The 25,773-nt window shown below is 53.2% G+C and overlaps 11 protein-coding genes across 11 annotated transcripts; 8 read left to right on the top strand and 3 right to left on the bottom strand.

Annotated features, from left to right (window-relative positions):
• Nucleotides 1-1,882: 1,882 nt before the first annotated feature.
• On the top strand, nt 1,883-3,873 carry atnN-7 (Aspercryptin biosynthesis cluster-specific transcription regulator atnN; the record flags this gene model as incomplete). The annotated part of the gene is made up of 4 exons (XM_032037046.1): nt 1,883-1,942; nt 2,088-2,804; nt 2,878-3,018; nt 3,067-3,873. 4 exons carry the CDS (start codon nt 1,883-1,885, stop codon nt 3,871-3,873), a joined length of 1,725 nt encoding a protein of 574 aa, XP_031884331.1.
• Nucleotides 3,874-4,672: 799 nt separating this feature from the next.
• sgf73 (SAGA-associated factor 73) lies at nt 4,673-6,171 on the top strand (the record flags this gene model as incomplete). The annotated part of the gene is made up of 6 exons (XM_066150805.1): nt 4,673-4,700; nt 4,764-4,895; nt 4,961-5,482; nt 5,538-5,714; nt 5,779-6,011; nt 6,070-6,171. 6 exons carry the CDS (start codon nt 4,673-4,675, stop codon nt 6,169-6,171), a joined length of 1,194 nt encoding a protein of 397 aa, XP_066009841.1.
• Nucleotides 6,172-7,146: 975 nt separating this feature from the next.
• ANT1-0 (Peroxisomal adenine nucleotide transporter 1) lies at nt 7,147-8,250 on the top strand (the record flags this gene model as incomplete). The annotated part of the gene is made up of 1 exon (XM_032037048.1): nt 7,147-8,250. The coding sequence occupies one exon, from the start codon at nt 7,147-7,149 to the stop codon at nt 8,248-8,250; it is 1,104 nt and encodes a 367-aa protein (XP_031884333.1).
• A 177-nt stretch (nt 8,251-8,427) lies between these two features.
• On the bottom strand, nt 8,428-9,613 carry CSU1 (E3 ubiquitin-protein ligase CSU1; the record flags this gene model as incomplete). Its single annotated transcript, XM_032037049.1, has 3 exons — nt 8,428-8,952; nt 9,015-9,547; nt 9,604-9,613. 3 exons carry the CDS (start codon nt 9,611-9,613, stop codon nt 8,428-8,430), a joined length of 1,068 nt encoding a protein of 355 aa, XP_031884336.1.
• Nucleotides 9,614-10,155: 542 nt separating this feature from the next.
• Nucleotides 10,156-11,626, top strand: TAZ1 (Lysophosphatidylcholine acyltransferase; the record flags this gene model as incomplete). Its single annotated transcript, XM_032037050.2, has 6 exons — nt 10,156-10,182; nt 10,232-10,257; nt 10,313-10,548; nt 10,638-10,656; nt 10,720-10,824; nt 10,885-11,626. 6 exons carry the CDS (start codon nt 10,156-10,158, stop codon nt 11,624-11,626), a joined length of 1,155 nt encoding a protein of 384 aa, XP_031884335.2.
• Nucleotides 11,627-11,987: 361 nt separating this feature from the next.
• CGGC5_v001258 (Negative regulator of the PHO system) lies at nt 11,988-13,005 on the bottom strand (the record flags this gene model as incomplete). Its single annotated transcript, XM_032037053.1, has 2 exons — nt 11,988-12,884; nt 12,937-13,005. The coding sequence occupies 2 exons, from the start codon at nt 13,003-13,005 to the stop codon at nt 11,988-11,990; spliced, it is 966 nt and encodes a 321-aa protein (XP_031884215.1).
• Nucleotides 13,006-13,924: 919 nt separating this feature from the next.
• SEPT5 (Septin-5) lies at nt 13,925-16,170 on the top strand (the record flags this gene model as incomplete). The annotated part of the gene is made up of 6 exons (XM_066150804.1): nt 13,925-14,582; nt 14,647-14,957; nt 15,010-15,163; nt 15,214-15,651; nt 16,006-16,052; nt 16,108-16,170. The coding sequence occupies 6 exons, from the start codon at nt 13,925-13,927 to the stop codon at nt 16,168-16,170; spliced, it is 1,671 nt and encodes a 556-aa protein (XP_066009944.1).
• A 645-nt stretch (nt 16,171-16,815) lies between these two features.
• Nucleotides 16,816-19,082, top strand: pla1 (Poly(A) polymerase pla1; the record flags this gene model as incomplete). The annotated part of the gene is made up of 6 exons (XM_066150803.1): nt 16,816-16,939; nt 17,007-17,782; nt 17,848-18,562; nt 18,657-18,768; nt 18,819-18,933; nt 19,026-19,082. The coding sequence occupies 6 exons, from the start codon at nt 16,816-16,818 to the stop codon at nt 19,080-19,082; spliced, it is 1,899 nt and encodes a 632-aa protein (XP_066009945.1).
• A 614-nt stretch (nt 19,083-19,696) lies between these two features.
• On the bottom strand, nt 19,697-21,542 carry DML1 (the record flags this gene model as incomplete). The annotated part of the gene is made up of 5 exons (XM_032037056.1): nt 19,697-19,979; nt 20,077-20,621; nt 20,691-21,132; nt 21,202-21,401; nt 21,471-21,542. 5 exons carry the CDS (start codon nt 21,540-21,542, stop codon nt 19,697-19,699), a joined length of 1,542 nt encoding a protein of 513 aa, XP_031884342.1.
• Nucleotides 21,543-22,289: 747 nt separating this feature from the next.
• Nucleotides 22,290-23,133, top strand: CGGC5_v001254 (uncharacterized protein; the record flags this gene model as incomplete). The annotated part of the gene is made up of 3 exons (XM_066150802.1): nt 22,290-22,295; nt 22,686-22,869; nt 22,955-23,133. The coding sequence occupies 3 exons, from the start codon at nt 22,290-22,292 to the stop codon at nt 23,131-23,133; spliced, it is 369 nt and encodes a 122-aa protein (XP_066009943.1).
• Nucleotides 23,134-23,252: 119 nt separating this feature from the next.
• FKH2 (Fork-head transcriptional regulator 2) lies at nt 23,253-25,432 on the top strand (the record flags this gene model as incomplete). Its single annotated transcript, XM_032037057.2, has 4 exons — nt 23,253-23,369; nt 23,432-24,418; nt 24,472-25,295; nt 25,351-25,432. The coding sequence occupies 4 exons, from the start codon at nt 23,253-23,255 to the stop codon at nt 25,430-25,432; spliced, it is 2,010 nt and encodes a 669-aa protein (XP_031884338.2).
• Between the last annotated feature and the right edge of the window lie 341 nt (nt 25,433-25,773).

The raw sequence follows: 25,773 nt of genomic DNA, 5'->3' as shown, positions 1-25,773 counted from the left end.
GCGCGTTGGGCACGGCGCTAGGAACTTGCCGTGTTCTTGCACGGCATTGCCTGCTTGCGACGCCGCGGGCTTGGCCCTTGTGAATGGAAAAAGGGCTGTGGACATGTGTCGGTGTCTACTCTGTACTTAGTACTATTTGTCCTGTTTGTCTAGGACTCCATGTAATAGGTATACGTGCTTATTACACCAGTGCAGCGAGCCTTGGTGCTTGGTTGGTACTCACGCTCCGGGCTCTGTGGATAGAGGGGACCAAGTAAGGACTGGGATATTGATGGTTCAAGGTTGGATCGTGCCCACGTTGAGCATGTTTGGCACGCAAGCATGTGTCTTCATGGCGGACTAGGAGCCCGGGTCCGAGGGCTGCGCGGAGATGGAGATACCCAATGAGAGAGGGGCGGAAGGTGCTCTAGAAGTGCGTGTGTACGGTGGTATGCTTGATGTCTTCCACGCATGCCCTGTCAGTCTCCGAGTCCGAATTGAAGAGATACGCAGTAAAGTACGCCGTCACAGATACGACTGCAGCGACTGGGGTGGGCCAGAGTTTCTGTACATGTTGATGTAAATACGTCAACCATCTCTGAGATGAAACTCTCTGGTAGGTAGGGCTCGGTCAACCTTACCTAAGCGTGCTTGCCCTCCTTGTATGAGGCGGGATTCATTGACGGATCCCGCTGGGAGGTGAAGCACCTTACCTAGGTACCTAGGTTGTCAGTGCCTTGGGACGCCCTGTGCCCTTGCTCAACTCAATGCCGGAGCTTTCCCCAAGTCCGAGCTGCAGCCACACACACACACACACACACACACTGACACACTGACACTGGACCTACCTAGGACGACCTCATGCTGCTATCTACCTAACAGTCGTGCGCCCCCCTAGTAGGCGAGTTGTACCTTCACCGTCGGGTGTCTCGAGTATCAACGGCTCTTGGGCAATTCTCTGACGTCTGCATCGCCAACTTCGACTGCTTGGGGGCACATCCCTCCTCGGGAGCTGCATTCCTTCACACCAAGAATTACCTCAGGTAGTCAACCTGTGCCTAGTTAGCAGCCATCCTGTCTTGCATAGCACTGCCCTCCTGCCTTTTCCTTCAGAGACAACATATCCAAACCCCAGAGTCTTTCCTTTCCGTCGAGTCTAGACATCTCCCGCCCGTGTCTTGCAGCCCTTGACGACTCAGCTGCTTTGTTCCCCCTCCCCTCCCCGGTCCTAGTGTCATTTGGATCCGCGACGGGAGCCTCCACGCCCGCGCCCACCCCCCCCTCTTCATGCTCATCCTGCTGGTCCCCTCTCGTGCGCCCGTCCCTTTGCTTTTTAGGACTTGGGACTTGGGATTGGAGCCCCGCGCAGAGTGCAGTGCGGCTTGGAACTCTGGGACAGCTCCTAAACCTGGACTTGGCTGACAATCCTCTCCGCACCATCACCCAGCAGCTAATTACAACACTGTTCGTACCGAACCGTACCATACCCTACCTTGCCTTGCCTTGCCTTGCCTTCCGCAGACTAAACTTCTCTCTTAACCTTGCCTTGTGTGTCATTCTCTGTCTCCTAATAGGGAACTGCTGCGGATACTTCTTTTTCTCCCACCTCTCGTCACTTCTCACCTCGACCTCGTCACACGCAACTCGACCGCTGGACTCGATCGAGACACTCATCCGCCGGCCTCGTTGCCACCGTCTCTCGTTCCCGCCCGAATTGCCATCGTCGCGGGGTCTATTGCTCGACATCAGGGTGGCATAGTGCTGCCTTTCTCCCCGCGTGATGGGCCAGTCGTCCTAGCCCGCTCCAGTTCGTACCGAATCACCATCCACGCCGCCATCAGCATCAGACTCTCTAGGAACTGATATTGACGTCCGTGGCCTGCAAAGCCTCTCCGCCGCAAGAATGGTATACTGCGGCAAGGCCTCTCAAGGTTGCCAAAACTGTCGGACTCGCCGTATCAAGGTCAGCCGCGTCGCCCCGTCCCACCCTCGGCACGTTCGCCATCTCTAAGCCTACTGCCGCCCCCCTCTTTTAGACGTTGAGAATAGATGAGCGCTTCATACAGGCAGGTGCAAGCTGTATCGTGACTGACAAGAACCCCTTTCAGTGCGATAAAGTGAAGCCCGAATGCTCACAATGTATTCGTGTGGGCAAGAAATGCCCTGGCTACCGAGATCAGCTCTCTCTCATGTTTAGAGACGAGTCAAAAAAGGTGATCAAGAAAGCTCACGCGCAGTGGGGCGTCCCCGAGGGCTCCGAAAACGAGAACGGATCTGCCATATTGTCCATGTCGACTGCTCCGACTCCGCCATCGTCGTCTCCAGCTTACAGCCGAAAGAGCTCACCGACTAGCGGCGGAAATGCATCACGGTCAGGAAAGGCTTCAGCCTCACCAGTTTCCGCCTCCGTCTCCCCATCTTCGAGCCACCACTCTCCGGGCTCGGTGTCTCCGATGGTGTTACCGATTGTCAAACAAGAACCAGTCCGGGAGACGAGTCCTTTGACTATTCGCGTTGGTCCTACCCTGGAGGAACAAGGCCTGCAATTTTACGTCAATCGATACCTCGTAGGACATCCAGATGAAGTCAAATCGGCCTCAGATCTTGCCTCAGAACCTTGGGTATGGCACCCAGCGTTGCAAGATGTTATGTGCGCCGTGGGGCTTGCCGGGCTGCACAATCTGACGGGAAACATTGAAATGATGTCGATGGCACGGGAGAAGTATGGGTCTGCGCTACGTCAGACAGGAAAGCTGATACGTCCGCCGCACACCCCAAGTATTGACGTAACTATGAGGGCCGTCGTGGCACTAGCGATGTTCGAGGTAGGTTGCTGGTGCTCTGAAGAGCGTCTGCGAGACAATGCTTGAGGAACCGCAAATACTGACGGTTAAAAAGGTTGTCAAAGGAACCCACCATTCGACAGGCACTGTTCATGCCCATGTCATGGGTGGTGCTGCATTGATGAGGAGTTGGTGCCCGATGCCTAGCGTGCCCTTTGGTGGATTTAGAGCCCTACTGCAGTTGTGTTACTCGATGGTAATTCCTTCACCCCACACTCTACGCTGAGGTATGCTAATTTCGTAGTTTATTCCTCTTCACGTAGCGGGGATGCCGATGCCTCCGGACTTCTACGACTGGGTTTCTTACGGATCGCAACTACAGATGCCTTTTGATCTTCCTTCCACCGATCTAGCAGTCCTGATCGCCCGCTTTGTAGAAATATCTTCTTTCATCACCAATCACGTTGTTAGCGACGGCAAACCCAAGACGGCCAATGTCATCCAGCAACTCCTGGAATTGGACGCTGACCTTTCGGCTTGGGAGGCGGGGCTGAAGGGGGAATGGGAATATCGTGTCGTCCACGCGACCCATTTGCCACCGAAGGCAGTCTTCCAGGGTGAATGCCACAAGTACCATGATGTCTGGACTGCTCGCATATGGAACTACTACCGATGGGCCCGAATACTGGTCAACCAGACCCTACTCGACTTGGCAAATCAGAATCCTGTATCAAGTTTGTCCTTACTGTCAGCAGCTGCGCGCGACAAGCTCCTCAAGCTCATACGAAAGCTTGCGAAGGACACCTTAGTCAGCGCTCCAACACATTGGCGACACCCCGTTTTAGACGAGACGGCGCAGGTAACCGTGGAGAGTCCGGGAGGAGGGGGGGCTGGATCAGCAGGACTGCCGGCTTTACTGTTTCACCTGAAAGTGGCAGGCTGCGCTCCTGGGGTCCCAAAAGAATATTGGGAATGGTCGCTGGCTGTTATTCAGACGATATGGAGTGACATGGGCATGCTACATGCACGATCGATGATGGAGGCCATGCGAGCCCACGAAGACACGGTGCACAGGACCGGGGCAGCAGGCATTCTCGCAGACGACTGGTGATGAGTACAAAGACGGTTTCACGATTGGCGTACAGGGTATTTTTTATGATCTGCGAAATTGCGAGGGCTGAAAGGAATATCTGTGCTGCATTGGGATCTGGACTTGAGGTTAGGTGATACCATCATTTTGGGAGCATCAGACATTTGGATGTGTTGGAGCATCCGAGAAAGGGCTTTTCTTTACTGGCAAAACCCGGATACGATACATTGGTTATATGAATCGGATTCGAATGAATTAAGAGACGAATGGTACGGAAAATCCGCTGTTTCCTGGTGAAAGACCATTCGAATTCTTGAGTGCTGTTGGATTATCTCGCTCCCGACGGGCCGAGCAACTAGGCGGCGCGACTCTTGATATCGAGACAGTGCGAACGGCATTTGTCCGATGATATTGGCACGGACATCAGAGTCCAACAACCTATGGGAGCTTCCACTGCGGAGACCTGCAGCCGCAACGCGTGACCCTGCCTACCGTCCACCAGGGTCAGCCAAGGCATCAATCAACGACAGTCGACCACTACCATCATCCGCACACCTATGCAATCCAACATCATTTCTCAGCGAACGACACCGGCGCATCCAATGAAACCTCGATGTTCTGGCGCATACTGGCTGCCATGAAGTAACACTTCTGGCCGAGTTTATCATCGCCGGACTCCGAAGACACCCTCGCGCGTCATCGAGGCCGCCCAACCCAGCCCGTCGCATCGCATCGCATCGCCACCTCCATCGGCAAAAGCTACTCCATCGCCCATAGCGCACTAACCTAGCCTCTTTCCTGCATCAGAAAAGCAGTAATCATGGCGACTGTATCCGAATCGAAAAAGAGTAAAGAGCCTTATGTGTTACGCCCGTAGTCCGAAGACGTACTAATCCAAGCCTCGTATTCAGATGATGAGCAAACGATCAAGGTTGCCTCCAAAAAGGACACCAAGAACCAATCCAACGGACCTATCAAGCTGAAGAAGCCCGCGCCGAAGTACAGCAAACCCGGAAATTGGAGGGAAGGGAGCGTCATCGACGGTAAGATGAATTTATCGCCACCATAAAACCTGTCAGGCAACCAAGCTCATGCGGATGACTTCTAGATGACAAAAAGTCCAAGAACTCCGAGTCAGCATCAATCTCCGTAGCCTCGCCAGGCCCGGTAGTCAACCCCCTTGACGACAACGCGCGTGAAGCGTTTGCGACCGGTCGACCCCTCGAGGACAGCCCTGATCTGCAACAATGCAAACATTGCAAGAAGAGTATTCTCAAGACAGCCGCAAAGGCACACATTGCGCAGTGTCTAAGGTTGAAGAAAGAGAAGGCTCAGAGGAAGAAGGAGGCGAGAGAAGCCCGCGAGCGAGCCAAAGAGGCCGCGAGAGAGGAAGAAGCCAGAAAGGCTGACGAGGATGGTGACGGCAAGGGTGAAGACGACAGCGACGGCGATGACGATGGCGCTGAAAAAAAGGCAACCGGGAACAAGACCGCCAAAAAGGCCGCAGGCAAGAAGACAGATGGAGAGGCGGGCAAAGGGAAAAAGCGCAAAGCGGATGGCGATGCGGATAAGGGGCCAAAACAGAAAAAGAAAAAAGAGGAACCGAAACCCAAAGCCCCCAAGCCGAAAGGTATGAATTGCCCACATATCAGCCACATGCAGGCAGGCATACTTACCTTTCAAAGGACCTGTTGATGTTGAGCGGCAGTGTGGTGTTCTGCTGCCAAATGGTCAGCCATGCGCGAGATCACTGACCTGCAAGAGCCATAGCATGGGCGCGAAACGTGCAGTGGCGGGACGATCTTTACCATACGACATGCTACTTGCTGCATATCAGAAGAAGAACCAGGCAAAGCAACAGAGTAAGTCTACCCAGCGGGCCCTACATCCAACTGACGATTTGCTTACTTTTTATCTAATCTGTAGAGGCTGCGCTCGATGCCAACGCGCCGCTCGAGGACGAGGACGAAGCCAATGCGGGACCTGTGGACTCCGATGAGGAAACAGCCGCCGTCATGAGCGCGCTGGCGCACTGGAACCCGCAGCCCGTGGTACCACAACCAGTGTTAAACCCAATCAAGAGACAATACCAGCTCGCACGTCTTCACGAGCAGCTGCAAATGGCCACAAACGGTGGCCGAACCAATATTTTCAAGGTTGTAGGTTTAGGTGCCCAAAAACTGCCTGATGGCCACTCAGGGTTAGTTGATGGAGAAGACGCACCAGGAGAGCCGGATACTTCTGTCGCCAATTTTGGCGCTTCTCGAAGATCGTCAAGTTTCAGCATGCAGGGGCAGCCACAGCGTAGGCAGTCGGTAACAAGCAGAGCTTGAAACCAGGTAAACGGGCGCCCCGGCTTGGGGTGACTATGTCGGATCATTCGGCATCTGCAAGATGCGTTACTGGCTTTGCGGCTTGGGGACTGGCTCAGGAACTCGTGCATTTCATGAAAGGGAAGGGAGGCGTCTAGGTTTCGCGGTATACCAATTCTCTAGGACTGGAACTTTGGGCTGTTTGGCAGTGGCGTTTTGGTCGTTGAACGTCTGGCTCTAGCTTTACATCAGGCATTGAGCGTGGATACTGAGTATAGGAGCTGCGTTATAGACGGGCACGCATGACCTGGTCCACCTCGAAGAACTCAGCCAAAGAGTGTCTTGAAAATTCTCTCGTGGTGACCCGAGGAACATGGATTCTTATGTGTGTTGTGACAGACGCTGGATTTGCTCATCGCCTTAAAATTCGTCTTTAAACCACGTATCCTCACTGAGTCTCACTGAATTGCAGTCTATTTCACACGAAGACTTGACGGTTTTGTAGCAAAGGTGAGAGAAAACACCTACAAGTGATAGATCACATGGCAAAGTGGGCCTCTTTCCAACGACAGGATTACACACATGTGAGTGCCGTCAACAGCGACCGCGCTAATGACGTCGTTAAGCTACCCCGGATTTGCGCTAATGGGTCGACCAGCCACTTCAGCGCGACGAGACCTCGGCAATGCATGCTCCTCTTCCAACTTGAACTCGATTACTTGAGGATAGATACGAAAACAATCTACTAGTATGTGGCTTCCACCGCCAGTTTCCACGCATTGGCTTCTTTTTAGGAAATGATTCAGAAGCACGACGCTGCATAGAATCTTTTGCAATAAGCTGAACCACGAACGCGCGATCGCTTGTGCAGGGTTCACCGAGCCTACACTCTGATCCACGACGTCGAGAAAGACCCATCTTCTCACATGCTGAGTTACTCGTCAACTTGCGGATCCCGCCTTCTGCTGTCCCACGCACCACCATGCCCGCAGGCGTTCTCGAGGCCTTCGGCCATGCCCTTGCCGGTGCTACAGGAACAGCCTTCTCCACAGCGGCCGTATACCCTCTCGATCTCGTTACGACGCGCCTTAAAGTGCAGCGCCAGCTGAGACGAGAAGACTCCATATCCAAGAAGGAGCAGTACCGCGGGGTCCTCGATGCGCTCAAGACGGTTGTGACGCAGGAAGGCGTCTCGGCGCTTTACACGGGTCTTGCACAGGATATCTTCAAGTCGGTCACCGACTCCTTCTTGTTCTTCCTCTTTTACGCATACTTCAAAGACACGCGCCGTCGCGCCCGCGGAAGCAAGCTGCCGGCTATCGAGCAGCTACTTGTCGGCGCGCTGGCGGGCGCCTGCGCGAGAGCCTGTACAACACCCATTGCCAACGTCGTTACGAGAAAACAGACTTCGGCCATGATGGAAGATCAAGACGACGAGCACACTTTATCTATATGGAGAATCATGGCAGCGATTCGCGCCGAGAATGGTATTCGAGGGCTCTGGGCTGGGTATTCAGCGTCCCTTCTCCTGACCATCAACCCAAGCATAACTTTTTTCCTGAACGACAAGTTGGCCAAGACCCTCCAGCCCGATTCCGACGAGGCTTCATATAACACCCAGACGACGTTTCTCTTCGCTGCCGCTAGCAAAGCCATTGCTACCACGATCAGCTATCCACTACAGACCGCCAAGACCAGGTTACAAATAAGAGGCTCCGGGGGTCCTTCGCCCCGGAGAAGCACTGATAGCGCGGGGAGCTGTTTCGAGAAAGACCCGCAAAGTCCCGCTTCCTTCGGATCGAATGAAAATAGGCGAAGCAAGCTTGAGAGAATGGCCGAATACAGCGTTCTCGCTCTCGTCATCTCTATCGCTAGAGCCGAGGGCATTACCGCATTGTATGCGGGTCTCCCGGGCGAAGTGCTGAAGAGCTTTTTTAGCCATGGGCTAACCATGGTGTCCAAGGGCATCATTCACAAACTGGTCCTCCGTTTCGGCATTTTCATAGTGATCTTCTTGCGAAGTAGGTCGCCTGCTGCGAGGTCACAAATGCAGCGTCTTCGGCAGATGGTCCTCAGGCTGCTTTGAGCAGCCACAGCACACCCTTTGCCCCCGTCCAGGGCCATCGCCGAGGCTATGGCCACATATGACAATAGAATCGGGGTTGCTCTTGATCTGATACAGCTGGTTTCTTATGATACATCGTGCTCTGCTTGCATCAAGTCGATACTGTCGTCAGCTTCAAGTCTGCATCCTCATTACTCGCTAGCATTGAAAGGCGGCGACAGCCGTCTTCTCTACCATGTTCGCCCCGCGCGCAGAGAAGCCGGTTCCCTCAGACCTGAGTTCAATGAGCCCAGGAAATTCTTGCTTTGACTGTCTTGGCTTGCTCTTTGAGCCACTGGACGCAAGTCTTGCGTCACAGACATAGCAGGCATGCTCCTGCTCCGCGGAAATGTTGCCTTTGACCGGGGCCATGAATTTGGTCGCACAGCCTCGACATATAACATGGCCACAGCTCTCCGCAAGCTGTGGTCGCGAAGCGTTGCCAAGAGTCTTGAGACAGGAGGGGCAGATACGTCTCGTTCCATCCGCACCTGTGTCGGCTTCTTCTTTGAAGTTCAGCTGTATTAGGCTCTTAAGAGAGTAGGGATGTTGAGAGTCATCGGGCGACGCGGGGCAGACGGGATTGATTTTGGCTTTTTTTATGACAATTGCTGCTTTTCGGGCTGCTTCGGCATCGGGAGTTTGGGAAGGGGTCCAGAAAGACGGCAGAGACTCTTTAGAGGCCTAAGAGAATGTTAAAAAAAAAACCAGCACAAGAAAATTATGGTCTGTGGCAAGATTTGGACCTTTTCGTACTCAATTGACTTCTTGGTTTTCGTGCGATCACCCTCCGCTATTCTCTCCAGCTCTTCTTGATCCAAGACAAACTTCCTTTTCGAGCCAACCTTTGCCGTGATAGACCCAGAATCGGCCTCATTTTCACGTGTCGAAGATGAAGACGATGGCGCCGCGGTTATTGAAGACAACGCAGGGTTCAAACCTGCTTGTAGCATCTCAAATTCCTTGATGGCACGTTCCTGAGCTTCTGCATCTTTACGAGCAAGAGCCTCGTGAATCTCCTGCTCGGCCTTCTCTCGCGCACGCTCTAGGCGTTTGATCTCCTTCTTTTGGGCTAAAAGGTTTGCAACAGCGCACTCTCTGCAAAAGATATCGCCATGACTGCAAGAAACCGGGTCCCTGGCGATCTCGAGGCAGAGGTAACAAGAGCCGAAGGGAAGGAACGAGTCTCTGTTAAGTCGGGCAGACGTAGAGGTCCATGCAGCCTTGGCGAGGTCACGTTCGTGCGAGGTGAAAACACTGCGCGAAGTGTTTCTCTTGCCTGGTCAACATCAGTATCGGGCGGGGCATATATTTTGGTCATGGTGTCGCGCCTACTGTGAGCCATGTTTACCGTCGGACTCCGTTTCTTGATGCCTTTCCCCCGAAATGTTTGGTTTTCGAGATGACGGAAATGCCTATGTTGCAATTTTCCCTGTACACAAGTGATGTGGCAAAAGGTGGAAGTGAGCTCCGAGAAGCTAAAGCTGAAGGAACGAGAAGCTCAACCAGGTGCCTGGCTACCTAGTGCCCAAAGAAGTTCCTGGCGCGGTATCCGTAGGATGGTAAGGTAAGAAGCCGTGTCGCGACAGTGGGCATACAAAGCAGACAGGGGTAGGTCTCGATGGAACGACGGGATAAAATCATAATGCATTGATGAGGCTTAATCTTTCTAATAACGGGGCGATTGCATCAGAGCGATCCACCGTTTGTTGAGCCCCAGGTTTTTCACGCCCATTTTGCCTGTCATTCTCTCGCTCTCTCTAATCAAGGATCGTTCGGGTATCATTAGCCCTTAGTTGCTTCGCCTCGCTGCGACGAGACTGAATGAGATTCTGGCCGCTCCCGGTCGCATTGTCCCAGTTTAGTCCGTGGTGGGGGATTTGGTACATGACACTGTTAGGCATTGGTCACCCGGTACGCCACGCGTGTTGCCTCTTCTGCAAACATTTCTGAAAGGTTCAAGGTGAGCAGTGCAGGCAAAAGCACTTCGTACCCCTAATTTTCCAATTTTCTCCCACGGGGCTCTATTCCATCAATTTAAAAGCGGCGTCATCCGGCAGATCGTTATCTGCGGAACAGCTATGGCGGCCACCGAGGCCGTGCCAGATCGGCCCAGCTTGCCATGGCGCATGGCATCAGCAACTGTCATGACCCTGACAGGAGCAATTTCTCGAGTCTTTTTGTACGCCCTCAACGATATTCAGACGGAGGGTCAAGACGAGTTTCTGGGCCTCTTGGACAAGCGTCGTGCTGGCCATGCCGATCGTGGTCTGATTACTGGTAATTATGCTTTTCTATCAACCACACTCGTCCGCAACCCCCCTCTTGGTGAAGAACGCGATTCGCTGATAATGGGTTCCCGCACGCAGTCTCTAATCATATCAGCGTGTGGGTTTGACTTGTGTGGTTTTCGTAGCGAATGCGTCAAGCTGATGCATCTCGAAACCGCAGTCTGGATGACCCCCTGATATGGGGAGTCTTGCCACTCAGGTACAACATGATCCCCGAAAACAGCCGTTGGAGCTTGGGAGCTCACGACATCTGCTTCAAGAATAGGTTTATAATAACCCCTCTCAACCGCAAGTCTTGGTAACATAGAACTCACTCATGTTCCAGTTTCTTTACGACCTTCTTCACTCTTGGTCAAGTCCTACCAACTTACCGAATGCTGCATTCTCCCCACGGAGGGCTATTTCAGCCGACCATGACCCAGGCCATCCGCATACTCTCCGAACCGGGCTCTGTGTACACTCGTGGCGCCACCTTCAAGGCTGGTGCCAACGAGAACTTCAAGTCGCCCGCATATTACGGCGTTAATCATAACGCGTGGATCCATGTCTTTCCGGAGGGATGTGTACATCAGCATCCTCAGAATGCCCTGAGATACTTCAAATGGGGAGTGTCGCGGTTGATCCTTGAGTCCGACCCTGCCCCCCAGCTGGTCCCCATCTTCATCGATGGATTCAAAAACATCATGCCAGAGGACAGAGAATGGCCACGGTTTTTACCGCGCATCGGTGCTAAGATCCGAGTCATTTACGGCAGCGCCGTCGACGTCGATGAAGTTTTCAGAGAATCACGCTCAAAATGGAAGCGTATGGTACGAAAACAAGAGGAGGTTTTAGGCAGGTCATTGAACGCTGGCGAGGTACCTGAAGTACTCAAAGATCACCCCGAGGCTATTCAACTACGCATGGAGGTCGCCAAAACTGTCAGGGCAATGGTTCAGAACCTGAGGCTCAAGGCGGGCTACTCGGATGATGACCATTCGTACGCGCTCGCAAAAACCTGGGAAAGAGAGCCCAAGACAAAGCATTTCCAAAGCCCCGTCGATGACAGTTTGGTCCGTAAGGAGTAGGAGGCCGCGCGTCCTAGAAAACACGAATATCAAGGAATTGGCGGCATGCATAGTTCAGCCCCATGGGTTCTTATTGAAAACAAAAGTAAGAACGAGCTGTAGAATAAAGGAGTCCACTGGTCGACCTGTATTGCTTGAATGCGCTTGTTACGACAATTTTATGTGCCCTTCGACTTTGTGACCTGCTTCACAACAGTCTTGCAACAGTCAATGGAAAATAAAGACTCAAGGCCCGGAGATGCCTCCCGCTGGATCCGACTATGCCAGAAATGCCAAAACGAAGTTTCAGAAACTCTCCCTTGGAATCAAAGACCATACGCCTTGAAAACCATACCCAACGAGTCAACTTCAACCATCGCAATCAGTACGCGTCGTACGAAGCCTGGCCCGGATAAGCTCTGGCTTGCGCCTGCAAGGCTTGTTGCTGATGTTGCTGCATCACAATGTCGTTGAACCAGGGGTGTTTGAGCGCCTCATGCGCGCTGATGCGAAGTTCGGGGCGCAATTGAAGCATTCTCTGAAGCAAGTCGATACCAGTTGGGTCAATTTGTGGCAGAATTTGGCGTAGATCCTGAGTGGCATACATCTGGAATGTCGGCTTATACTCAGGGAACTGTGTGATGCCGGTCCACGTGCGCTCAGTCGGTGTTCCCATTATGCGGAAAATGCGGATGATTTGATCCTCGTTTGTTGTTCCGGGAAACAAGGGCCTTCCAGTGTACATCTCTGCCATGATGCAGCCAGCAGACCATATGTCGATGCTGGTGTTGTATGTCCTGCTACCCAGAAGCACATCTGGTGCCCGGTACCACAGCGTCACCACCTCGTTGGAGAAGGTGTTGACAGGGATGCCAAACGCGCGAGCCAAGCCAAAGTCGCCAAGTTTCAGCTGCCCTTTGCCGTTGATGAGGAGATTCTGTGGCTTGAGATCTCGGTGCAGAACCCTATTCTGGTGGCAGAAATCGATGCCCCTTAAGAGCTGGTACATGAATGACTTGATTTGATGAGGCTTCAGGGCCCCTCTATCGCCGTGTGTATCCATGTACTTCTTGAGGTCGCCGTCCATGTATTCAAACACCAGCATTAGCTTGTTCTCTGTATGGATGACGTCGTGGAGTGCGACGATGTTCTCGTGCTTGAGCTCCTTCATGAGGGAGATTTCTCGGATTGCTGTTGAAGGTGTACCTTCTTCCGAGTCGAGGTGGATCTCCTTGAGAGCAACGAGCTCTCCCGTTTGGCGATTGCGACCTTTGAAAACCTATGACAATTGTCAGCGGAGGAGACAATTTTGTACTGCTAGAAGGACGTACCGTGGCATAAGTTCCTTCGCCTAGCTTCTCCAACTGCTGGAAGGAGCTCGGATGTCTCTTGCCGTCCATGTCTGATTATGATCGAAAGCGTTCGTACGAAATGGGCGAGCTGATCTATGGTCGGGTATCTTCGAAAGGAACTGCTCGCGCAGGCGAAAAGAAGAAAACGAGTGGTTCTGGACGGCACCAGCCAGAAAATAAGCGTCTCGGGTTGGTACGCAGAAAAGTCGAGTGCACTTGACAATCGCGGTTTGTTCCGTATTCTCTTTGTGAAGTGAAGCCTCACGAGGCTGTGTCTGTACGGCTGTATAGGGAGGCAAGAAGTGCGTGAATGTGTGGTTGTGATAGATGCGAAAGCGGCTTGTCGTCAAGTAGGGACTGGGACGGGACGAGACGGTAAGGCAGGTAGGTAGCTGCTGCATACGGCGGCTGTCGATGGGGGGCTTCGTGTCCGCCTGGTGAGTCAGGCCCTAGGGAGAGGCGAGTGACGATTAGGGGACCTGCCGAGACTACAGAATACAGCCTCTGAACTAAGTAGGTACCTATGGAGGGGTAAAATGCAGCGACCAGCCGCAGCGGGTCGGGTAAAGCCTGGATCATCTCACCCATGGAGGCAGTCTGCCCGACATCATACCTAAGGTAAGGTACGGATACCTAAGGTATGATAGCTAGGTTCTTAGGTGGGCTTATGTCAGCAGTGTTCCACCCCAACACCCCACACTACCTTACCTACCTGAGGAGTACGCATGTCACTGGTCATGCGCCCCTTAGGAGGCCCACCGAATCTCTTATCAGCTTGCGAGTTGAACGTTATCTACCATTCCATCCGCCAGCGACCATACTGCGCCATCGTCTTGACTTCCCGACAACCTTCTAGACTGTGTCTGAATATCGCCCGTTCGCCCACTTGATTCCCCGAACACCCCATCTCTTCCAACTACACAGCAGCTGCCTTATCAACTTGGACTGATGATAAGCCGGCTTCAAAATGCGCCCTCTTCCTGGCAGCAGCACCTTCTCGGGGCACGCTTTGTCTGGTGATGGAGCTGCCGATCGCTTCACATCGCAGTCTTCAACTCCTCAAATGTCCTTCATCATTGCAGATGAGACCGCCGTGGAAACAGCCTTGCCATCGCCTTGTCACACCCATCCTCGTGCTCGCGATCGAAAACGTCCAATACACAACCATCTTCCTGCCGGCACCGCGTCGAGCCGTGATTCTAGTGCAGCGCCCCCTGCGCCTGCTCCCCGTCCTAACCTCACATCCACGTTGCAACCTCGTGAAGCCATACAAAACCGACCTCCAGTCACAAGCAATAGGTCGCCAACGAGAATACAGACACCTCCGCCGCTGACACCGTCTCAACCCATGACACCCATCCTCTATGGCGTCTCCGGCCCATGTTCCGCCATAAGCAGCTCCTCCTCGCGACGAAACTCGTTGGCAGGGTCGCTGTCCGAGTACCAAGAGAGCTTCGTCATGAGCGCCTTCGGCGCCTCTGAGTCTGGTCAAGCTCAGAGTTCGTACAACGGCGAGGGTGCCCAACAGTTTATAATGCCTACAATCAGTGTCCCCAGCCGACGACCATTTACCGAAGTTGGAAAATCCTTGGGGAGGCTCAAATTGCTCGTGGCGGGCAAATCAGGTACATGCCCATGTCTTCCGTCGAGAGGGATTGAAAATGGTTACTTACTGTGATCAAACCTCAGGTCTCGGGAAGACATCTTTGATCAGAGCTATCACGCAGTCATGTCCTCACGTTGTGCATGTTGATCCCACAGTGCCTATCGCCATGGCATCCATCAGACTGCTGCCAACGAATACGCTTCCCTACGACCCTCCAATGGCCCAGGGTTCCTTTCGGATTACTAAAACACTCGCCAGTACAAAGCCGTATCCCCAGTGGTGGAGAGAACCAACCTCGATCAGTTCCCTATCTGGTTCCGATACTGCCGGCGACATGGTTCTAGACAGGAACGTCTGCTTTGTTGACACGCCAGGTTACCAGGAAACATGTCGGGTATGCCATCCCAGCTCGTATCGTAGCCTGTTTACCACTGCTGACATCTCAGCCGTCCGATACTGTTGAGCAAGTTTCGCACTACGTCGAATCACACTTGCACAAATGTCGACTCGATGACCTCAATGATTCCAATGTCTTAAGGACCATTAGTGGAGGAGGTGGTCTACTTGTAGATGCCGTGCTGTATATGATTTCCTCTTCAGGTGAGTCTGTAAGCCAACTTTTGCGGGCACCTATGATTGAACATGTACAGGCCTCAGTTCGACCGACCTGCACTATATTCGCCAGCTTCAGTCGCTTACGAACGTCGTGCCTCTCCTGGCTCAGGCAGATTTGCTAACAGCGGGTGAGATGACAAAAAGCAAAGAACGGATTTCCCGCCAGCTAGCCGATGCTGGCCTTGACCTTTTTACGTTTACTTCACAAGGTCTGGATGCGGCAGGAACGTTGAACATCTTCGCAATCTCTAGCAAGACCGGCACAGACGACGATGTAATGGATGCTAGTATCCTAATGAGTCCGGAATATGTTCAACCTCTAGTACCGACGGACCTTTCCAGCCTAGTGAGCTATATCTTCAGCTTCGACGGGGCCGCATGCTTGCGTCACAACGCGGCAAAGAAGCTACTTGGTTGGCGTCGTCGGGACGCTGCCACGGGCAACGCGTCTTTCGCCATCGCAGCACAAACAGGTTCGACAGCAGAGAGAAGAATGCTTCTGACTAGGACCAATTTTTCGACCCCTCTCACTGTGAGCCGCGTGTCGAACTACAGCCAGCACGAGGAGCGCTTCTGCCGCCTCCAACTGACGAACTGGGCTGCAGATTTACAGCGCAGTCTGGTCAGAGAACGGCTAATGCGCGAACGAAGATCGCGAGAGCAGGCATCTCCGTGGCTGAGAGGAACATGGAGAGAGGTAGACTTGTCTTCAGATAACAGAGGTCCATCCATGGCACTGGCACGGACTCGGGGGCGACCAAATTCTCTCAGGAAGAGAAGACACAGTTTTGGGTCAGATGTGCTGGTGAAGGAACATGACCCCCTAGGCCTGCTACAACTCAGGGACTTTTGGTGGAAAGGCACCCTGGAAATGGTTGGTGGTGTCGGCATACTCGGTGGTTTGACATGGCTGCTGATCTGAGGATAAGGCTTTCTTGGAGACGAACAAGCAACTAGCTGCCTGCAGAGGTTGCCTTGTTCATATCGCGTGAAAAATGTTGCATTACCGAGCTTGTTATTAATGTGGCGTATACATGAATGAAAAAGCGGTTCTTGCGATTCTTTCCATACCTCATAGTACTGAGCTTACCTACTTCCAGAGCGTGAAAGGTGTATGATACTGGTGTGTAGGATTTTGTAGGTGCCTACCTATGGAAGGTATGGTGTGAAGGAACCTGCGGGAGGTACGGATATCTAGGTACGTACTTTACCTAAGGTAACCTAGGTATGATGTGAAGGCGCGGGTACTCAGCCTCCATGTGAAGTCTCCCCTGCAAATCGGGCCTTGGTTCAGTACCTTAATCGGCAGCCTTAGCGCCATTGACGCGCCACGGCCTGCTCTAGTCTCGCGCGTCTACGTACAGTCCTGCGCTCTCCCACTCTCCCCTGCACTTTCTCCAGCGTCCCGTATTCCAACGGAGGCATCCACTACTTACTATCTACCTCGCCAGGCTGGCTTTGCCTTGTCGTCAACCAGTCTTCGTCTGTTTGCCTTTACTTAGAGCATCCTTCTCTCCGACAAATCCTTCCTCCTCATCGCCATTCCTCGCTGCTTGGCCAGGTGCCGCTCCGCTTAGCCACGTTTTTCGACTTGGATGTTCTTCGCGCATCGGTCGCGAAGAAAGTAGCACCTAGGCATGGCCAGCGAAGAAAGAGCTTACGGCGTAACGCCGCCCATCTCCACAGCCCTTCCGACGGAATTGGAGAACCAGGCGAAAGAGGCACTCATTGAGGAACTCAAGAAGCAGAATACCTTCGAAAGTCCCGCAGAGACTGCCAAAAGGCAAGCAATTTGACCGTTCGAGTCGCCCCGAATGTGTCCTACTAGCACGACAATCTAACCCATTCCTTGGCGAATCCAGGTACCAGGTCATCAACCACCTCCAGCAGATTTGCGACGAATTCGTAAAAAGAGTAGCTCGCAAAAGGGAAGAAGGAAATGAGGCTCTCATTAGAGATGCGAGAGGCCAGATTTTCACCTATGGCAGCTTTCGCCTGGGCGTCTACGGCCCCGGCTCCGATATCGATACCCTCGTCGTCGCCCCCAAGTACGTTACTCGGTCCGATTACTTCGAAATATTCCCCGGTCTGCTCAAGGAAATGGCCCCTTCCGACGCAATAACGGATATGGCAGTGGTGGAGGATGCCTTCGTCCCCATCATCAAGTTCGAATTTTTTGGCATCAGCATCGACTTGATTTTCTCCCGTATTGCCATGCTGAAGCAGCTGCCCAAGGAGTTCAATGTCCAGGACTCCGGCTTGCTTCGAGGTCTAGACGAGGCAGAACTTCGCTCCTTGAATGGTACGCGTGTTACCGACGAGATTCTAAGTCTTGTACCGGAAGAGGCTACCTTTAAGTTAGCACTGCGCGCCATCAAACTTTGGGCACAGCGACGCGCAATCTATGCCAACATCATGGGCTTCCCCGGGGGTGTGGCATGGGCAATGCTTGTCGCTCGAGTTTGCCAGCTGTATCCGAAGGCCGCCAGCTCTGTCATCGTTAACAAATTCTTCCACATCATGCGCCGTTGGCCGTGGCCGCAACCCGTACTGCTGAAGAATGTGGAAGGTGGTCCTCTGCAGGTCCGCGTCTGGAATCCCAAGGTGGGTTGGAAATCGAAGAGCCTGGTTCAAACCTGTCTTCGGACCTCTGTTGACCCTCGCACTAGGTTTATAAAGGGGATCAATTCCACCTCATGCCCGTCATCACCCCCGCCTACCCTTCCATGTGTGCGACCTACAATATCACACGATCTGCCATGACGGTCATTCAACAGGAGTTGACAAGAGGTTGCGAGATTACAGACAACATCATGGTTGGCAAGAATCCTTGGAGTGATCTGTTTGTGAAGCATACCTTCTTCACCCAGGGATACAAATACTACATTTCAGTTATCACCGCGAGTACTGACAAAGAAGCCCACAAGATATGGTCTGGTTACGTCGAGTCAAAAGTTCGTGTCTTGGTCCAGGGCTTGGAGCAGCATCAGTCTATAGCATTGGCACATGCGTTCAATAAGGGCTACGAGCGCCGTCACAGATGTACGAGCGACGAAGAGGTCCAGCAAATCCAGGCAGGAAGCTTGAATTTCCTTGTCAAAGACAGCCAGGCCACAGACGACGCGGGTGCTTTGAAGGAAGAGAAGCTAGAAACCAAAGCTGAGCTGAACGGGATTCCAGGTCTCAAGACCGAGACAGACAACATTCCCGGGCTTAAAGCTGAAGCGCTTGACACGAACGTGGGTTCAAAGAAGGAGGTCATCGAAGAGGACAAGTTCAAATTGGAGGATGAGCATCAGGTCAAGCTGGAGGACTGCAAACCGCGGTCGCCTCTGGCCGAAGTGTTCACGACAACGCACTATATCGGCCTTACATTGAGCGAAGGTAGGTCGCCGCTAACTGATCTGTGTTCAGCACTCCATCCTTTCTTTCAGGTTCCCTTGAAGTCTTCTGGGTGTGGGTAATGCTGACTTGCTAGGCGCCAAATCGCTTGATCTATCGTATCAGGTGGACAACTTCAAGTCGCTGTGTACTTCGTGGGATAAATATGAGCCTACACTCAACTCCCTGACGGTCCAGCATGTGCGAAGGTAGGCGCAACACGCCGGATGTATCGGTGACTAGGCTCATTCGTATCTAGTTTCAACCTCCCCGACGACGTTTTCGAACCTGGCGAAAAGAAGCCCCTGAAGCCTCAGAAGAGGCAAAATGCCACCAACGGGGCTGCGCAAGTCAAGAAACGAGGTGCTTCAGAGGTATTGCCACGACTAGAGCTCGCCGCTACAACGGAAAGCTCGCTACGGCCCAATGAAATCCCTTCGCCAAGCTTTGCTAACGAGTCATCTAGGAAACTCCACAACCTCCAGCAAAACGCCAGGCCGCTTCTGTGACAGCGGCCGGTTGAGAGTGTTCTGCAGAGCATGCTATCACACACCGTGCATCAAGGCCTTTCAAGTATTCAGCTTCACCTGCGAACACTGTTGGCATGATGCCAATACAGCAGCCTTTGCTGTACACCCCTTTCACCAGTTCACTAATCAGCAGGCAAGGAATGACGAATGCACTCCAGCTGGGTCAACTGCGGCACCATGGGACGGCTTTAGACGGCAAATGCAAAACTAGTCAGGATGCTCGCGCTACTTGTCGAAGAAAACTTCAGCCAGTCGACACACCCTACAACCACCCCCCCAGAAAAAAGAAAAGGAATCAAAAATACCAGTACGTATCGTGGACTTTGGTATGTTACTCGCCGATGGTCGCTCGACGTGAGTCTACTCGGACGAGCGGAGACTACTAAAGAGCAATCCAGGAATAGAACTGGCACCCATGAAATCGGCGTGAAGGCAGCATGCGGTTTGTATGCATTGCAGTCAGTATCTTCTACTCTCAGGTGTCTGGATGCGCTTGAGTAATTGTACATTAGACATTCCACAGCTTCACGAATAGACCGTGCATTATCACTTGTGGTTGGTGACCCTCGTCTCGTAAGGTTTGAATTGTGTCGGCTCGAGATATCTATCAGCAGTAGTCGTCGTCGTCGTCGTCGTTGTCACTACCACTCGACCAACCCTCACGGTATGCTTCAGCAAGATCGGCAAGCTCGTTGCTAATATCCTCACGATCCTCCACACCGATGGAGGACGCAACAGCTATGCGCAGTTCTTTCATTGCTGCAGACACGGATGTGTCTGTGGAGAGGCTCGCTATGGTGCCCAAAGTGTCTGGGGAGGTCTTGTCGCTGCGGTCTGGGTAGATGTGAGGGAAACTATCGAGCATGGGGAACCCCTTTTCTGTGTGGTATCTGTGGCACGGTGAGCTCTAATTAGATAGTGAGGTAGCTTGTGCCGCATCCTCCTTGACATTGGGAGGTATATCGAAGAGGGCGGCAGTTCTCTCACCTTTGAGTGCTCGTCTCCACAAGGGCAGCTCTGGGCCGATATCTTTGCTTGCTATCTTCCGAGATTTGTGCCTGGCCACGGGTGGTGACAGTGTGACCAAAGAAATGTGGCGTGCTGGCCGATTCCTCGAGGCTTCTTTTGCGGGGCAGGGGTTTTGTTCTCAGGATATCAAAAAAGTCAACGTCCAGCTTGGTATGGTCGTCTACATGGTTTATTCCCGCGCTCGAGATTGATTTCGGCCCGGTAACGCTCAACTGAAGCCTGCTCATAGTCTGCTTACCCTGCAGATTCAAACCGCTGACTAAATCACCAAGTGAGGCCTGAGGGCTACTCCCACCAACTTGAGAATTCAGACGCGACGCGATAGTGGCCGTCTCCATGGCAGTACTTAGCAGGGCTGAGGTATGCCAGAGAGACTGCAAGTTCAGGTTGATGTTGGAGGGCAGTCGGCCATGAGGAAGTGCCATGGGCACCATCATGGAAGCATGCTCACATAGGTCCTTGACGGTTCTCGCAGTATTGGCTGCTTGCATACGTCGTTGATCCTGGCGATAGGGTTAGTCTGGTTGCCAGGACGAAGAAGCCACCCAAGAATCTAGATTAGAGGCTCTCACAATCATCAGCCCCGGAGCAGGTGCCTGCAGACCCCAAACCCATATGGGAGTTTTTCCGTATTCATCCCGTAGACGCTGGATGTACTCGGTCGCGAAGCCACCCCAGGCGTCGTCGATGGTGGTGACGATTTGGAAGCCCTGCGTTTGGTCCGCTTCTTCGATGAAGGGGCGAAAATCTCGGTCCACTATGTCATGTTCCCTGTCCAGACCGTCAAAAAGCTCTTTTCCTAGTGACCATTTATCAAAGGGCATAATGGATGAGTTGAGCTCATAGTCGTATAGTTGATTGAGTGACTTCGGGTGGTAGAAGACGCGAGAGAAGTCTGACCAGTACCGCATGTCGGACGGTTTGAGTGTCGGAGCAGGAGCGCCAAGATCAAGACTCTGCTGGTAGGCACTCTGCTCTATCTCAGGCTGTTTGTGAACATGAGCGGACCCTTCCCTGTCATGAGGTGAGCAGGACTGTGGAAACAAAGGGCCGTTCTGGTGAGGGGATATGGATTGAACCGACCAGAGATGGGTGGGAGCAGATTCATCGCTGGCGTCGTAGAGGGCATTGATCTTGCGGAGTGAACCGAAGCCGCCCTTCAGGTCATAGATGATGGTGCGCGGGAGGAAGGTCTCGGAGCCATCCAGGGCTACACCTGGGCGCCAGTGAACGTTGTGATTCACCGGAGATTCATCCTCGGCCGAGTAGGTGAAATAGGATTCCTGGTAAAGAAACGAGTCGAGTCAGCGGCCAACGAGCAAAGCGGTGGTATAGAAAGCTGGGGTCTGAACCTGGGTGTTCCAGAAATGAGTCGCTGCGTAGTTGCTCAGCTCGCCGAGTTGCAGAGTGATGATCTCGTGCATTTTGATAAAGACTGGCCAAAGTGTGTAGCGCAAGTATGTCTACTGCAATGCCAATTTACATGTACCCATGTGATATTCAATTCGATGCGGGCAATGTGGGGAGGGGGGTGGCATAAGTGAGGTAAGGTACTACCTACCTTACGTAGTAGAAGGACGCGGATCGGTTGCTGCCCCGGTATGTTCTCTATCGCGCTCCATCCGCCCTACAGCCCAGCTGGGTTTTGGGTATCTCAACGTGACTGATTGAGCGACTAACGTTCCCGTGTATGGGTTATGAATGTGCCAACAACCCCCCTCCCCTTCTCTCTGCCTAAAATAAGAACTGAAGTAGCTGAAAAGCTAGTCGTGCCGTTCGTCCATTGGGTATCAACAATCGAACGCAACTCGGCGGAATAAGGGAGCAACGCGCGCACCACCGCCATTTCTAGGGATAGAGAACGGCGACGTTGTGGTGCGCCGCCCGAGGGTCTGGAATGATGGCAGATATTCTCCCCCTTGACGGGATGTCGGTTCCTAATTCCATCGCACCACCCTGCGATGCGATGGACTTTGATGATTCAACCTTGGCCACAGGACAGGGCTTCACGGGCTGTGAGAAATCCACAGTCGATCGGCAACCTGTGTATGCTATCTATCAATGCACACACTGTACGCGCAAAGCTGTTATGGGGCTAGGAAACTGCGTAGGGCGGCGGATGGGTGAGGAGTGGGCACGATGCACGGAATCTGACACCTTTTTCGCGCACAATGCAAGTAATTTAGGAGCGAGGTACGCACGCTGCACGCACACGTACAGTATCAGCCCGGACTCAGTGCCTGGCGGTACCAAGTCGGGTAGGTTGGTTGCCTTACTTCATTCAGCCCGGGCAGGTAGGTAGGTAGGTACCTGCTGGCCAGTACAGATAGCCACTGGGAGGCTTAGCATGCCGTCACAGGCCACTGATTTACCTTTCTTCCCTCAGCTCTATCAGCCTTGGCAAAATGCACCTCACCTAGGCACCTTGGTTGGTACCGACACCCCCGACTTAATTAACGCCCTTCCCCCTCCCTCCCTCCCAAAAAGGCCGACGCGTGCCAGACATTCGCGACAGCATCTCTCAACCCTTGCACAAATCCAAGCCAACCGCTGGCTGATATCCTCAGCTCCCACCACTAATCATCTTCACCTCCACGGTTACCACTGTTCGTGATCGCAAACTCCGGCCTAGGGATCACTTTTCTTTTCCCTCCTCTGCTCCCGCAAGTTTTAGACGCATACCTGTGGTGGTCATCAACGCCATCCGACCGCGGCTGCTACCACGACTGCGACCGCGACCCAATCTTGAAAGTGAGCCACCTGCGCTTGCGCCTCGCGTGGTCCCAAGCCCCGGCTTTCTTCTCAAAGCATCAGGTTAACTCACATTCAACCGAAGCCTTATCCAACTTACAGCCTCCCTCGCTTCCGCACTACTCGCAGCCAACCAACCCATCCAACGCACACCCTACGCCCATCCTCCTCCTGGTGGCATTTTTCTGCCTCGAAGTCCAGTTCAACCAGCCCTCACGAGTCTACGAGACACGACCGCTCGCCCCCCATTCCGCAACCCTGTGAGACCGACTACTTGAACAAACGCCGCCCATCATTGTTTGCCCGGTTTGGCGCCCCCGAACTCCCCTTGCTCGGATCCTCCCCCATCAGCTGCCGCATGCTGCAAAAGACACATCCTCATTATGCCTGCATCAGCAAAGCGCTCCCAGCGCACCCGTCGCGACACCCGCCGGGACACCTCTCCCGCCGCAAGAGTCGATGATAGCTCACCTAGTCGCCCGGCCAAGCGTCGCAAGAAGGTACCCGTTTCCCTAACCCAGGTACGCGCCACATCAGGACAGTCCCCTGACATTGCTTTCAGGTTGAAGAACCGCCGCCAGTCGAGCCCGCCGACGAAGACGAGTCCAGTCTCACCGCCGATCAGTCCGGTCAGCCCTCCAGCGACGATGATCAGCTACTCTCCCAGGTCGTCCAGCATTTGACTTATCCCAAAGAAGGGCCTGTGCAAGCCAGCAAAGACCATGCAAACTCAATGCATGAAGCCAACAAAAACGGCGTTCAGGCGTATGCTAAGATCGCCGCACAGGATTGGACCTTTTACATTACGAAACTTAACGTCAATATTGGTCGCTCGGCTGAAGGTGTCGACGAGGATGACGAGGACTTCATCCACATCGATCTTGGCCCGAGTAAAATGGTCTCTAGACAACACGCTCGCATTTACTTCAGTTCGAAAGAAGAGGTCTGGTTCCTCGAAGTCAAGGGAAGGAACGGTGTCCGAGTGGATGGCGTGTCCTTGAAAGCAGGTCATTCGAACCCTCTTCAGAGCGGTCAAGTACTCGACATCGGTAACACAGAGATGATGTTCGTCCTGCCGACAGAGGTCACCCCTCTCCACATCCACAATCTCTACCTGAAGAGGGCTGGTTTGTCACGACAAGATATCACAAGTCCCGCTCAGCCCAGAACAGATTTGCCAGAGGAGCCGTCTTCAGCTCTGGGATCAACAATCAGGAGTTCGCGAGGCCAGCCCTTCCGCCAGCCCATAGCTCCGGCACCAGCAGATTACAAGCGACCTGGGACCCCTCCCTCTGTGCGTGGGAAGCCCACACCATCGCAACACAAGTCGCCACATTATTCGAGCTCGGGCACTCTTTTGGTGAACTCGAATGACATTGATCTTAGTCACGACGATAATAAGCACATCAAGCCACAATACAGTTACGCGCAAATGATCACTCAGGCCATTATCAATACACCCGAAGGGAAGCTCAATTTGAACGGTATCTACAACTTTATCATGAACAACTACGCCTACTATAGGCACCAGCAAGCCGCAGGATGGCAGGTACGTTTCATGTGACCAGTTCCGTCTCGCTCAGGCTGTTAATTTTGTCAAAGAACTCCATTCGTCATAATCTCTCGCTGAACAAATCATTCGACAAGGTGGCCAGATCCACTGATGAGCCTGGCAAAGGCATGAAGTGGCAGATTGTCGCAGATGCACGTGAAGAAATGACCAGGAGTGCATACAAGGGCGGGCGGGGTGGCCACCGAGGCTCCTCGGCGCCTTCTTCGCCCAGCCAGTTGAACTACATCACACACGGTCCGAAAGACGTGAATGCAAGAGGGGAGCCTGCCTCAACGCGGAAACGAAAAGTGTCGGCTACAGGCTCACCGCCTCCCAGCTCTTCCCTCGCTGCGGTACAATCCACCCCAGACCGAAGCACACGTCGTCTTGCACCTCCCAGCACGGCATTGACTGCGGATGGAAGTCCTCTCCCAAGGCCCCGCAAGGGCGGCACGTCGGCCTCGGCGAGCTTCACCTCGGCAAGCTACAATGATCAATCTCCGACACTGACTTCATCGTATCTTCCTGACGAAGGAGCATCCTTCGTTACACCCGCACCCCACCGAGTTCACCCACGACTAGCACCGCCTAGCACTGCCCAGAGGCCTAGCCAGCACATGCCTACCAGCTCCCCGGCGCCCTTTTGGAAGTATGCCGAGATTGGTAGCACTCCGCTGAAGCCTGGCGCCCACTTCGACATGAGCCCGTCCAAACCGTCTCTAGGTGGGGTTCCTCAGAGCAGTAGTCCACCCCCGGCCAAGTCACCCAACCAGAGCCCGACAAGATCTCAGAACAAGGAATCATCCCGGGAGGCGCCAAGCGAGCCTTCGAATCCTCCCGAAATCGAAGAGGAGCAGGGTTTTGACTTAGCAAAGTGAGTTCTGGAACCATCGACGGCATAGGTTTTATTGTACTAACAACCGCGCCAGGGGTTTCCAAAGCATTGGTTCGTACCATGCGCCTGTGAGCCGAGGAATATCCATAGCTAGTGCTATGAACGGTCACTCATGATAATGGTAGCTAATGACAAGAAATGAATTTTTGAAAACCGATCACCAACGGGTTCCGAGTGTGTGCCTCAGTCCATAGACAGTGTGGTATGTCGAGGAACGGGTGGAAGGGCCTCTTACCGAGAGCGAAATCATTCAAAAGAGTGAAGAAGTGTGATTCTGTCAAGTGTTCCGCCCTATGCTACTTTTTTTTTTCTCTAAGTGCCGGAATCTATCAAGTATGCACCGACCGTTAAGCCCATCCAACTATATCAAGTACACTTGCCTCAAGCTCGTTATCACGTATATTCTGATAAAAATACAAGTGTGTGACGGAGTTGATGTCTGTCCCAGCAGGATCAG

This window comes from Colletotrichum fructicola (assembly GCF_000319635.2).
Source record: "Colletotrichum fructicola Nara gc5 chromosome Unknown KSG_Nara_v1_contig01, whole genome shotgun sequence".
NCBI classification, from domain to species: Eukaryota; Fungi; Ascomycota; class Sordariomycetes; order Glomerellales; family Glomerellaceae; genus Colletotrichum; species Colletotrichum fructicola.
This window is presented reverse-complemented; position numbering and strand designations above follow the sequence as displayed.